This window comes from Anarhichas minor, unplaced genomic scaffold (genome assembly GCF_050575085.1).
Source record: "Anarhichas minor isolate MPS153535 unplaced genomic scaffold, ASM5057508v1 ptg000029l, whole genome shotgun sequence".
NCBI lineage: Eukaryota > Metazoa > Chordata > Actinopteri > Perciformes > Anarhichadidae > Anarhichas > Anarhichas minor.
In genome coordinates this window covers 2,199,648-2,214,196 of record NW_027466475.1, presented here as the reverse complement: position 1 = coordinate 2,214,196, position 14,549 = coordinate 2,199,648, and the positions used below count along the sequence as shown (strand labels likewise).

At 41.5% G+C, this 14,549-nt stretch overlaps 1 protein-coding gene across 1 annotated transcript in view; it reads right to left on the bottom strand.

Moving 5' to 3' along the window:
- LOC142964048 (contactin-associated protein-like 4) overlaps window positions 1-14,549 on the bottom strand; it is a 61,576-nt gene that overhangs the window by 25,179 nt on the left and 21,848 nt on the right. Inside the window, exons 3-7 of the mRNA XM_076104168.1 lie at window positions 10,170-10,363; window positions 7,335-7,482; window positions 6,889-7,092; window positions 514-689; window positions 259-405 (exon numbers count right to left, since the gene is read on the bottom strand). Coding sequence (XP_075960283.1) covers window positions 259-405; window positions 514-689; window positions 6,889-7,092; window positions 7,335-7,482; window positions 10,170-10,363 — 869 coding nt within the window. The remainder of the gene's footprint in view (window positions 1-258; window positions 406-513; window positions 690-6,888; window positions 7,093-7,334; window positions 7,483-10,169; window positions 10,364-14,549) is intronic.

Sequence of the window (14,549 nt, the reverse complement as noted above, 5' to 3'; positions counted from 1 at the left end):
ACACACACACACACACACACACACACACACACACACACACACACACACGCTCTACGTTCCCCTCTAGTGTCATTTTTCGTGAGATATCTTACAAATTGATGCACAAGGATACGTTGATCAGATTCACCAGTGCATCTAAACGAAGGGCTCCTGTGGCACCAACCAGCTGACTGCACATTACAGCGTGTCTACAGTGTCGAAACATACAAACACACTCACAAAAAACGGATTTCATTAGCACATCGTGAGCCAGTTTACCTTCACAGTGACCCGCTGGTCTTTCTTCTTAGCGAGGTCTACCAGGTTCACGCCGTTGTAAACCAGGTTTTCCAAACAGCCGTGGAAATTTCTGTTCAACCCGACTGACCTCCGAGAGCCGAGGCCGTGGTCTGCTCCAACACTCATCTGTACGGTGGAAACACGACCAATATAAAACGATAAAGCGTGAGCAGGTGTTACTGTAAGGGTTTTTTATTCTGTTTGTGTGCGTCCAACACCTACGCAGACACGTACCTGGTCATGGTCCCAGTGGGTGAGTCTTGGTGGGATCTGCACCCACAGTGTGCTCTTGTCCACGGTGAGGTTGAGGTGAGTGCTGTGATGCTCCACGGCGACGTGGTGCCAGTGCTGGTCGTCTAACAGGTTGCCCAGAGACACGAGATGCTGGCTGTCGGGAGAAGAACTCCGGCCTGCAGCGCAGGAGGAAGAGTGAGATGAAGAAGAGGATGAGGAGAAAGTTGATATTGTGAATTTGTTTTTTAAGGGGAGACGGTCAAAAACATTGTTTTTCATGTTTTTTATTTTTATTTTGCTTCGAAAACACGCCTTCCTTCAGACTAGTGAAGAAAACATCGAAAATACACATTTAGGTTTTTATTTTAGTACTTTTCTATTTGTGTCTGTAGATTTCTCCTGAATTCACCAAGAGTTACCATCAGATAATCTCTCATTTTCATATTTAAACACAACATTTCAGAAAATTTGTAATACAAAAAAAGCTAAGTTGGTGTAGATGAAAATGTTTTGAATGTTTTAAATAAGAAAATAATTCTACTCTCATATCTGTGTCTCACTCTCTCTCCAGGAACACATTTGTGCACCGTATCCCAGCTCCCTCCTCGTGAACGGCAGTAACTGCAGCTCTCTGGGTCTCTAAACTGGTACAGTGTTCAGTCACATCTCAGCACAAACTGAGAAAGAACCAGAACAGGTGATAATACATGATCAACACTAAAAGGAGCAGACAAAGAGGCAGAAAGGCGTACACAAATAAAAAGGAAATGCTGCTGGTTCTCTGCCCTCCCTGAAGTGTTGGCAGAGTTTCTGCCCAGAGAAGGAGGTGAAGACGGAGCTAAAAGCACTCGGCCATTAAATATGAATTAGATATTGTTTGAAACGTTGTCTGTGTGGGAAAAAGGAGTCAAGAGAAAGGGAGACAGTGAGAGACCGAGACAGAGTCAAATGTGTCCAGTCATCAATCATCATTGATCTGTCAGACGGATACTTGGCATGGCATGGGAGGGACCAGAGAGAGGGAAGGAAAGAGTGAGGTGTAGTTAATCATCATTGATCAGCAGACTGATGTTGGCACATGTCAGAGAGAGAGAGAGAGAGAGAGAGAGAGAGAGAGAGAGAGAGAGAGAGAGAGAGAGAGAGAGAAATGAAGGCAAAGTCAAATGTATTTAGTCATTAATGATTCACATACTGGTGTTTTATTGCAACCCTGTCTCCCAGAAATGATGCTGCTAATTTTTGATGCTGGAACGAGCTGAGAAAATGTTTTTGTATTTGCATATGAAGGTATTTGCAACAGTTACCTGACAATTTATTACTCTATTTTGTTTGTTTTCACCTGCGTCCATGCAATGTCCACCAGGGGGCGACTCCTCTGGTTGTATAGAAGTCTATGAGAAAATGACTCTACTTCTCTCTTGATTTATTACCTCAGTAAACATTGTAAACATGAGTTTATGGTCTCAATCTCTAGTTTCAAGTCTTCTTCAATACAGCATGATGTTCATTTAGTACATTATGGTCCATTTAGAGTCACACAGACCATATAATAGGGGATGCTTTAGTGCGGGGCTACTTAATTTAAATTGGCTATTGATGCTTTTGTATAACGTTACAATATGAACATCTTAAATGACTTTATTCCATTTGAAAAAAAATCGTTTTCCATATGGAACCATTTCTTCTTTATTTCAGTGACAGGTCGACCCAAAGGTGACACTCTTAATTTATCCCGTTGCTTGTCTTCAGCTGGTTCCTCAATCCTGCTGCTGATGTTGTGAAATTATAGATTTTGCTCGATGGATCTGAAATCCGGACTTCAATACAGGACATGTGGACATGTAGCCTTCTATGGTTTTATTGTGACGTTAATTGTGCATTCATACAGTTCTCATGAATGTGCATGAGGTCCAGTGTGTTTTGGTGAATAAAGCCTGCTTTGCTACTTTACCAGAAAACTCCACAGGGCATCGTTAAATGCTTTCGGACGGACTAAGTTATAAGAAGAAGAATGTTCTTTTCTACCCCACAGATGAGCGAAACAGTTGAAACCCTTCAGGTGTATTTTTTGTTTCAATTCCAAATAGCTTTCCCAGCTCAGAAGATCCTTCACATCGATAATGTTTGCCCTTCATGTCTGCAGCGCTTCAAGAAACTTTTGGGAGTTCCCCTGTGTGATCTCCAGAATCACTAATGGTTCACTGAGGTCGTCTTGATTTTCAGTGCGTATCCTCAGGACTCAGGTCACCTTCTTCAAGGGATTTTATTTTTAAAGGGAACTGTTTTTATGACCCGAGAAGCCGCTAAAAGTTCCTAAAAGACTTTTCTTTTACTTTTGACAGTGCAGGTTCCTGTGTTAGATCATTCCAGACAGCTCCCCAAGGCAATATCACCTAATCATCTGCTGTCTGCTCCTGCATTACGGCTCTAAATCTAATTTTGTTGGAAGACATTGACGACTCTTATCAGATGACAGACTGCTGTAATTGTTTCGGCAATTTCGTTTAATTCCGCTCGGCTTAAATGATTGAGGCGATACGCACAATCAGTCAACACGAACATAATGCGCAGCCTCTGAACCTGCTCGCAAACAAGTGGAATGTTATGTGTTTTCAGACTTATGAAGAAGCCTGGACGAAAAGAAAAGGAATGAAGAGAAAACCCAGTTTACGTTGACGTCCACTGCTGTTCTATGTTTTGAAAGTCTTTTCATGATCCATAAATATAAAAGTAAAGTTTAAACATTCTGTCATTGTATGAGCTGTGAAATTGTCCAAAGAAACTGCATCCTTGCTGCTAGAACCAGGCTGACTTTGTAATTGTTTCTTTCCTTTCATCTTCATGACTGTGGCTGTCCACAAAATCAGTCAACACAATCAGAACATTTTAAACGTAGCGACATAGAAAAACCTCCAGAAAGAACTTTTGGGGAACACTTTCTATGACACCCATGTCAATATATATACTGGTTATAATCTGCCTATAGCACTGTATAATTATAGTTGTAAGCAGCCATGAATAATGCCTTATAACAATAATCATAATACGTTATGAAGCATTTTATAATGACTTATACGTTAAGTGAATATTAAATGCATCATAATATGACATATATGATGACACTTACTTTTTTTGCAAGTATTTTAATCAGCTCAGTCAGCAGTGAAAAAATGTTCGGTCAGAGCAAGTGACCTAGTATAATGAGCGTGTGTTATTGAAAGTAACGTGGTATGCAATTTAAGATATTGTACATCTCGCTGTTTTACGCCTCGCTGTTTTACGTTTTCCATTTTTCTGTCAACTGGGTTTATAAAATATCCTAATGTAATTCCCATAGTTTCAATGCATTATAATATTTAATAACGTAGTGCCATTAACTATCCTGAGGCAAAGGCAGATATTTTACATTACAACTTGGTTATATTGGTGAATATTTGCTTGAAGTAAAGTAAAAATCATTAAATCTGGCAATTTAAGGTACTTGACCTTATTAGTCATTCACATGCTTTATAATGTATTATGATGATTGTTATAAAAATCGTGTGCTTAAAACCACAATTATACAGTTCTATAAGCAAATTATAACGCATCATAAGTACGTTTATAATGCATTATACACATGGGCATCATAGAAAGTTTTTCCGTGTTTCACAACACTTGGACTTGTTTGAGACAAGTGACTAAAGGCTGGATTTAGCCTCAAAGGCTACGTAGCTAATCAGATTGTCACCATGAGCCAGACATCCTCTGTGTGTTACTGGAATGATTCAGCTGTGGGCTGCAGAGTTAAGCACAGCTGACTCTTTCTCTGACGTGAGCGAGCTGCTTCCTAGATGAAGACTAAGCTGTTTATTTACAACCATGTATGACCAAACAAAGCTGAGACGCCTTCTAATAAATCATTACGGATAGAGTTGAATAACACGGCAGGTCAATACTGCAGTGTTGAACATTAAACACAGACACCAGACACAGCCGACAGACTTCATCCAGAATGATTCATCGTCTGCGTGCACTCAGCATCTGTTTTTTGTTTACAGGGACAAAAGACAGATGCCCAAAACGGGGATCATTTTATCATTTGCTTCACAGGTAACAAGTGATTATGTACAGCATATGAGTGCTACAAAAGCTCTTTATGCTAAAAATAATGTGCAACATTCTTGATTCTGCACTGACAATAATCATATCAGACCAGTGCTCTTTACACATTTCTGCCTTGCAGAGCCTTCAGTTCATTAATCCATGATGGAGGCTACTGAACGACCACAAATCAATTTTAACGCATTTGAACAGCTTTTACCTCAAACTCTCAGCCTCTCAAGCAGCTCCCCTCCTCCCCTCAGAGCCTGATAGACTCAACGGATCACTTGAGCAGATTTCTCTGCTCTTTCTGTCATGTTGATGTGTCTTAATAATAAAAATAACGTGTGTTATTTGTGTTGCACATTTCACACAGACTATTTAGCTCAAAGTGCTGTACATTTATAAATAAATGTCGTTTTACGGATAAAATAAATTAAAAGTGGGAGGAAGAAAAGCATGCATTTTGCACTTACATTTTAAGTGTAATAAAAAGATTTAAACAGATGAATACAAACTGGGACATTTAAAATGAATGTTTCAACATAAAAGTGTTTAAATGCATGAAAGGTGCAGATGTGGGATTCTGTGTAACGGACACGACGTGCTGTTGAAGAAGAAAGGCTTGGCGAGATAGATATGTATTTAAGTGGTGCTTCAGAATGTCAAAAGAGGCGGCCTCTCTTTGGATTTTGAGTCTAAACAGAGATGTGCAACGTCAGCACACTTTCCAGCAAACTGCAGTGCAAGTTCTTCATAGGTGTACATTAGTTATATCCTGTCTTTATTCAAGCTAAAGCTCAGCCAGAGGCCGTGAGCTCAGTGAGCATTGATCCCTTGGTATATTTACTCTCACAAAATATTCCAGTGGCAAAAAAAAGAAGAAGGGCAGAGCTTAATTGTGAGCTGCAGAACTATGAACCGACGTTTTAATGAATGTATAGCGGCGAGGAAATGGGATGCTTTGGGAGAGAGCGCATACATTTCAATAAGCCTGGTGTATTTATTCAGACAGGTCGGACGGCTCCAGGCAAACACAGTGGAGCTCTGAGTCTTCTGTTAAGTGCTGCTGAAAGCTGCTTGGGCTACACGGGGGAGCGATACTCTCATGACGTGGTGTTCTCCGGTCGGGGCTGGACCCGCACACACTGATGAGGATGCAACGCAGTACAGGTAAAAGGTGCAAGGTGGTTAATTACCTCTGTTTTTCAAAAGTTAAACTTCATGAAGTTTTAAAGGGCAGAACAATGGATTTAGAGAGGCTGGTATATTACTAAGAACCGAACCAAGAAAACTGCTCATGGGAACCCGGCACTGTGGTGGAGTCTTCTGAAGCAATACACACGTTTAAAAATACATGATCAAATATGTGTGCATGTTGACTATGAAGTAATGCCGTCCCTTGATGTCACGTTTCACATTTACTCAAGTTTGACTCGACCGTTGAACGGCAGAAGAAACAACAACTCTGACTTCTTGATCTGACGGCCTGTGGGTTGTGTTCAAAAGGCATCATCATCATAGACGTACGTCTCTTTGTGCCTCACATACATGCATTTGTCAGCATTTTCTTCAATGAATTAAAACATCATCATAAAAATAACTGCTCCCAAGAGATGCGAAACAGATACTGAAAACAACGATCAGAGATGGAGGAATAACCAAACATGGCGTTTACAAACACCTAAATCCACCAGAACAAGTTGCAGACTGTGAGGAAACACACGCAGCGATTAAATCTGCTTCAGGCCACGATTTGAGAAACAAAAGAGAAGGAGCTGCCTCTGACAACATTTCTGTGTAGAAGAAGACGATGATGATGATGCCACACGATTAACCTCGCGGTCACTCCTGCAAGATAGAGGCATGTCTTTCACAACCATAAGATGTTTATTAAGTCAATCATTTTACTCAATTTCATCATTTACGGAAATGATCCCCAGTCTATTTTCTGCCAGTTTCTTGTCTATTTTCTTTTGCACAAAATAAGTAATTAATGATTCAATGATTTAAATTGCACAGGGAGGAGGTCGGGTGGGTGAGTGGGTCCAAAGCACTGGACTTTCAGACCGCAACGTTGATTCATTGGTCACGTAACTTCCGTCAACGCCACTTAGTCGTTATTTTAACCCAAACTACGATCTCTTCCTAAACCTAACCAAGTAGTTTCCTGTGACGATGGAAATTTATTTTGAAAAGACCGTATGCATGTAACCAGCGGGAATTGACTCACACGCCAGCGAGACGTTGAGCAATCGCGAAGTTGTGCGGACGAGGGTTTTACAGTTGTACCTTTTCGGAGGAGCAGCAGAAGCTTTCCTTTCTCTAACTCCAGGACGAGGCTGTGCTCGCTCTGTCCCTCAGCGTGAAGAAGTGTCCCAGAGTTCCTCAGGGTTTTAAAGGTCAGAGAGATGCTCTCCCTGGTCATCTGCCTCGGCCTGGGACTCAACCTGAAGAGGAGGCTGCTGCGGCCATCGAGGCTCACCACGACAGAGTCTGAAAACAAAAGCACACATTCCTCAGAGGACTTTTAACAGCAGACATGAGTCAAATAAATCCTTCAGGATGTCCATTTCTCAAACTTGATTTAGAAAGCATTGGGCTGATTCTGAAACACTTACTGGTACGTAGATGATCTTTTGTCCCATTCAACAATGTGAATGATCCTCTACTCTACTCTCGTCTTTTTAGTTTACATCTATAAATGGAGGATAAAATAATAAAGAGTCCAAACTGACCGTGAGCACATCCATAGGTCTCCAGTCTGAGTCCAATCCGACCATTGGGATTCCAGTCCAGGGGGAGGAGGCGGACGTAGCGGGCGATCACCGGATGCTGGAGCTTGTGCTGGACCACACTGTCTGCATTACTGTTACCTGGAAAAGCCTGGAAACACATCAACGGCAGCAAGTCGTTATCTGGCTTTCCATCCATGCATCTGTCCATCTTTTGACAGCACAAAGATAGCTGTGAACTTCCTCCCTCTGGATGTTTATTGTCGTCAAGCTTAGGTCTAATAGGTGAACACGCCCTCTCATGCTTTTATAAGAGAGCTCCCGAAGGCTTCTGTGAGAGGTGATTGGTTTCATTTTCCTCTTAATGAAGGGAACTTTGTGGAGATAGGGCCACGTTTCTGGTGAATGGAGTCTCAATCAGGTGGAACATTGGATTTGTGAAGCTGTAGTTGTAGTTTGTATACGCTTTGGACGCTTTGGTAAACACTTGGTCCTTAGAGAATAACATGTATTAACCTCTGTAATCCCTGCACACTCATTGTGGATGTGTTTTAACCTTTTGAAACTTGATCTTAAACCCTTTCATCAACTTTCACTTTCAGCCATGAACATTTTCTCGACCATAACTCGACTTTCCTTTTGCTTTGTAGGTAGTTCTGCTTCTCTTCACACAGACAAAGAAGTAAAATATTGTTACGTAAGTGAAAAAATACTTTGTTTGATTTGGTTCGGAATCTCGATCTTTTTCCCCTAAATTACCTTTGCTTCTGATTTTTGTCTTGATTTTCCTTTTTCTTGGCTCCTTCACTAAGAATCCAACGTCTGCATACCGGCTCTGATCCCTTTATTTGATTTTTTTATCTATATGCAAATACTGTAAACTTAACCTACAATCACACTGAAGCATTTCAGCACCGTTTGGACGTGAAGGTGCTGCAGGACGGCTCAGTGAGCGACTGAAATGTCCTTGAAGAAACTTTTTGTGACGGAAGCGTTTGTCACACATGATGTGTCCAAGGACCGTCGGGAAGATGAAAAGATGACGACAATGACAGTTTTTTACAGCGTCTGGCTCTGACGAACGGTGTCGTTTTGGCGATTGTTAAACAAAAACATGCTTTTCCATCCTGCTGACGGGTTTTGGGTTAAAACCGTCAGAAAAGTTTGATGAAACCAAATCAAAGAAGTGTAACGAATCACACGTCGACTTCCACTCCTTCGCATTCTGCTGCACTTTAATGTTCCTCTGCCGCCACTTAAAGCTTTTCTCTTGGCATATAGAGCCTATATTTGCATGTCAGGATGATGCTCATTAACAGAGTCTTCATCATTGCTATAGGGAAATCTATGATGTACTTCAACTCCCTTCGCCTCCATTACCACTTAAGGATGCTATATTCTCTGATGGGGACAGTTATTTATTCCCAACACCATCTGCTCACTTCTTTCACACCTTTTTCTATGTGAAGATAAAAAGAGGAGAGAATTTGAGAGAGGGAGGAGAAAATTAGAGAAGGAGGGAGCATTACTCCGCCTCACCAACTCTGACCTGTGAGCTTAAAGGAAAAGAGAAATCCTGGAAGAATTGTAACCGATGAAGCGGCTCGGCAGTCGACTCTGCTCCCCCGAAAGCCCCAATAAACTGGGCTGACTAACATGCGGAGCTTTAGAAGGACTTTGGAGACTTGCCGTGGATTTATCCCTGATTTATGTTGAGAGTGAAATCAACAAGCTTTTAAGCCGCGAGAAGCCCTGTTCTCTCTGTGAAGGAGTCTCAGCTTGACATTAGTTTTACCCATCGCTGCGAGAGTCTTCCCTCATCACCAGCTTTAAAGGCCAAGCTGCTCGTCACAGCGTCACTGCAATAGGGAGAAGTCTCTGTCTATACTTAGAGCTTTGAGGTAATGCTTGACAGTCTCTACCGACTAAAGTGTAATGAGGTTAACACTGTGCAACATTTCACGAATTGTGGGAGTGAATGAGATGATAATTCCTTCATTTTTTAATTAATATACTATATTGATCCCTTTAAGGGGGAAATTTGTCTCTGCATTTAACCCATCCCTGTATATAGGGAGCAGTGGGCTGCCAATGACAGGCGTCCGGGGAGCCTGGGGTTCAGTGTATTGACACGTGACACGTCCCAGTCGAGGATCGAACTGTTGACCTTCCGGTTGCCAGACAATATTTTATGATAAAAGTACTCCTCATTTTCCTTCTTGAGTCCAGCAACACGTGTACATTTGCACTAGTTACATGCATGCAGTATTTTAGAATTAACTTCTGTCTTCACAGGAAACAACTTAGTTAGGTTCAGGAAAGGATTGTGGTTTGGGTTAAAATAACTGCAAAAGTAACATGAAATAATGAACGTTTACCTTTTGTTTCACACTAACAGCGGTCTCCTAGTTACATATCCAGGACGCTTATTTAATTTAAACACGTTTATTTCAGGGGCTTTTTTACTGAATGCTTCAATTTGATAAACAAATTAGTGAGCACATCAATTATCAGCACATTACATGCAACATTATTTTGTCTGGTCTCTTCAAAAGGAACATTGTTATTGTACTAGCAGCATTTTTGTTTTGTTCATTTTGACATGTCACAGTACATTTCTTACAGTTTAAACTAATAAATAGAGTAAGGACTGAATTTGGTTTCAGGGTTTTGTCTCACTGAATAAAACGGAGCCAGTTATGGATGTTATTACTGAGCTTTATTGTGACATGTCATTTTTTTTTGACTCTATAGTCACAGACCCACTTAGTTATTACTTTACCTCTACATTGGTTGATATCATTTTTAGTTGTTAGTATAACCTCTCAGTGCACTCACCTCTATGCTGTCTTCCTGTCGATACTGCTTCCAGTTGTGTCCCGTGTCGCTGAACATCAGCAGGTAGGCCGTCAGCCAATCGGAGCTGCCGTAGCGACCCTGCGTAGAAACAGCGGTGATATGTGTCCGCCCGCCCAGGTCCACCTCCAACCACTGATATCTGTCTGAGCTCAGAGGAGACCAACCTCCAGCTCCTGGAAGAAGAGAGAAACACCTTTGTATCATCCAGAGTAAGAAGGGATGACTTACTTCTCAACATAAAAAACTCACTTTCTCTATAGAGCGTGTTATGAGTTCTGGAACATCAAAGGGGAATTAAATTAATTAAAACATATCAACAGAGACTCTGCTTTATGTGAAAAGATTGACGCTGCTGGAAAAGAACAAAAAAAGTGTTAAGATAAATGCAAATTCACACATGCAAAGTTTTCAGTTGTTAAAAGAAGACAAACTGTACTAAAGTTATTTAATCAGACACACTTTCCCATAGTTTAAAGCCCGTAGTTCAAAAGCCCTAAGCACAAATAGTTTATCAATTTATGTCTTTGATGTTTAATTTGGAACAGTGAAAGAGTTTAATCTGTAGCTTAAGGACTGTTCTCCGTATAATATAAGCTGCAGCTGAGGCATTAAGCCTGATACAATATTAAAGTGGCCAGTCCATTGCAGACCTTCATATAATCCCAGAACCAGGGCAGAGGAGCATGAGATGAAGACACATTCAATAATTAAAATACAAAAAGGTGAGTGTGTGTGTTCGTGCTGAGTCATCTCAAAGGGACATCTTGCTGTCAGAACATCATGAGGATGGCTTTTGTTGCATGCGTTGAGCTTGTGCTTTTATATTTCTGAGGATGTTCCTGACGTAATTCACTCCCTGGAGGTTACACTCCTTCGCTGAGGGCGATCAGCAGCTCGGTCGTTGGCAATGTTGGCATTGTACATTTCTGCAAACCACGGAGGAGGAGCATCTCTGGATTTTACCCCAACGACCACCATTTGCCCTCACATCCATCATCCCAGATGCATAATATCAGGCGATGCCATTATTCTCCCCTTTCCATGCAGGTTCCAAATGCAGGTGAGAGCCTTGGGCAAAGCAGTAATAAACTAACCCTAAAACTTCTCGTGAAGACATAAGAAAAGAACAAAGTGTCCTCAGAAGGATGGACAGGAGTACAGGACAATAAATCCACCATAAAGCACTTCTGTATTATAAGTCATAACAGGCCATAATTCACACTAGTATATTGAAGGAGATGTGTTTTTCATTCCATCAAAACTTTTCTCCATATTTGAAAGAGATGACTTCTCACTTTGAAGACAGATCTCTAATTAATAATGACAAGCGCAGACATATGAGTGTCATCCTTCTGTCACTACACGATTCCCTTTGACAGCCGTAGATTTTAGAAATATATTTATATCTTGTTCCAAAGTTCTGTAAGAAAATAACTTTTGAGCCTGGGCCCTCTGCCAATTGAGCCACTTGGTATCAGTAGAGTTAGAGGTTGTGCAAGAGCCTTGAGGCAAAAAAATGTAAGTGTTATATATATATATTCTGTATATTGTGCTTATAAGTTTAAAATGTTCCTCCACGGAGCAGATCAGACTCCAATTTCTCTAAAATCAAAGTTTTTGGAGCCAACATCTCAGTCATTAGAGGAGCGACTTCCTCTCCTCGGGCAGGTATTGTAACTTTGGTTCCCAACTGACTTACGGCTGCACTGCCAGAGATTAGTGGATCAAAGATGAAACCCAAGTATCTATCTGCCTGGAAGGAAATGTGATTAAATCCCCTCTGCAAATGTTGAATGAATAGAAGCTGGTGGTTGAGATGTGGTTGAGATGTCTGATGTATTTCATGTCTGGATATTAACTGTAGCAGGAGAGGCAGAACAAAACCATACTGCAACGCTCAGTGCTGGTAGAGCTGACGGCTTCACCGCAAGCAGCATTTCAAAACGTCCCTTTGGCCATCAGTAACGCACAGACAGACAGGAAGAGAGACACGCTCAACACTCGTCAAACTAGTGCAGAGAACATCTCATTTTACGTAGGTGTTGATCAGGTATATGTGATGAACAAATACAACAGTAAACTGGATTTTATTTGTGACTTCTTAAAGTTGCTACAAGTAACTTTCATTGTGTGTTGATTCTGGCGGTCCCTGTGGACAAACGTGGTAGTGTTCCCGAGCACCAGAGTCCTTTTAGAAAACCTCTCATTTTACTGCAGCAGGGCCTGATGGTCTGCTTCGCTCAGTCCTGGTTCTGGTTCTCCCGTGCCTGCCTCTCCTCAAGCGGGCCCAGCAATACGTCCTGGTGTCGGTGTTGGCTCCCAGAGAGGAGAAGCTCTGCTCCTGGAGGAGGAGGAGGAGGAGGAGGAGACGCTGCTGCCGGGAGCTGAGCGTTCCTCCTCCCTCCGGAGCTCCGGATCTGGTTCTGTCCTCTGTGGGCTGGTCGCTGCCAGAGGCCACACTGATTGAATAACTACATAAAGACAGCCAATCTTCTCGGTGATGGTTGTGTTTACTTATGTAGGTCATATAGAGGCATCAGTATTTCTCAGCCAGTTAAAAGTTCGTCACAGTAACTTTCATGACTTGGTAGAGATTGGTCGTCCATGGCTTGTGGTACATCATTGCTACAAGAGAGGAGTAGGCTTTGCTTTCAGTGCTTTACATGTTTAGTTTAATTTAATTTATGTCCCATTAAAAAGCCAATTTTCACAGAATTATTAAATACTATATATTTTGGATGATCAGTTATTCAGTGAAGCAGAAGCAGCAGTTTTGAAGAATGCCATTTGATTTCATTTAAAGGCACTATGGTCACAATTTAGATGCATTTACAGCATTTCTCAATTCATTCTGATGGAATGAAGCTCTAGCGTAAGTTCGGTCAGGAAGACTAGACTCTTTATTTCTCATACATCAGCGATTCACTCCTCACACATGCTATCTCATAAATTCCTTGTCATTGTTCGGGGCTGTCAATCATGATATCAGCTGTTCAGATCAGCTGGTCTCTATCCAATAGCACAACGAAATCCTTAGCCTATCATCTTGCTGATCGGCTTCATCAACTCATCATTCTATCAGCCTCATCAGCCACCACCACCACCACCACCAGTGTCTGGACTCCACGGGGGGGTTTATCCTGCTGCTGCTCAGGGCAGATGCCTGTCGATTATAAATCCAAGGGCCAAAGACTCTGTCAAGACTTTTATCATCTCATATCGTCTGTTAATAATAAACAAGTATCTTTCCTTCATCTGACTTGTCTCTCCTGATTGAGGGTCCCAGGGTGAGATCAGTTTCTTCCTCATACTTACTCAAAACTTAATTTCAATGGTCATATACTCAGAGCTAAATACATGAAATGTAAACCATCCTAAGCATGTAGGAGCAGCCGGCTGAGTGGGTTCAGTGTCTGACTCAAGGACACTTTGACATGCAGACAATAGAGATCCAACCTTCTGATTGATCACTCTACCCACTAAGCTACAATACTCTACAAAACACTACGAGACAGTTAGAAATACACGGGCCTTTCATTTATGATTCAAGTGATTCACTATAAAAGATAGTCCACTAATGAGAGAAGCAAGCGTGTTGTATTTTACAAGCTTTTAATTACCAATGCTCCGTCATTCCGCAGGTTAATAGTGCAACTAGACTGCTGCAGAGTGTTTGGAGGCTGCAGAGATATCTCAGTGCTTCTGTTAAACAGAGCTGTGTGTGTGTGTGTGTGTGTGTGTGTGTGCTCACCAGTCTCTGCTCATTTTGCTGGTAAATTAACTTGGAATGAGGCGGCTCCTCAGAGAGAGAGAGACTGCAGAGGATGCGGAGCGTTAGCAGCAGCTGGAGGAGACGAGAACGACCAGGGGGAGTTTTTCATCTATCCAGTGATTTCTACAGAGAACGGCTGGGATTCAGGAACTAAAGCAGTGTTTATTTTTACACCAATGCACTTTGTTAATCTGTGTTGTTGCTTTCAAAACTAAATTGGGTTTATCGATCAGACTAATTCAGTTCTAAACTGTAATTCAATACAAATCTCATGCAGAGTCAATAAGGCATCGTAACCTGCGAGGTGTTCTTGTGATGACATATGCACGCTTAAATATGCAAACAATAAGTGTACATCTATATATATATATATATAATGTATATTTAATATCTATAGGGCACTTTGTTTGCAAATCAGATGCATCTTTTAGAGACTGTGGGGACAATGACATGCATATTCAACCAGCGTATCCTCATACAACGGTTGGAAGAAACTGTGGTCTCCTGGCTGAAAGCTTCCTGTTTGTTGGACCCACCCTCCCTGTGTGAGATGTAGCTGTCTTTATACTTCCTTATTCATGATTTGG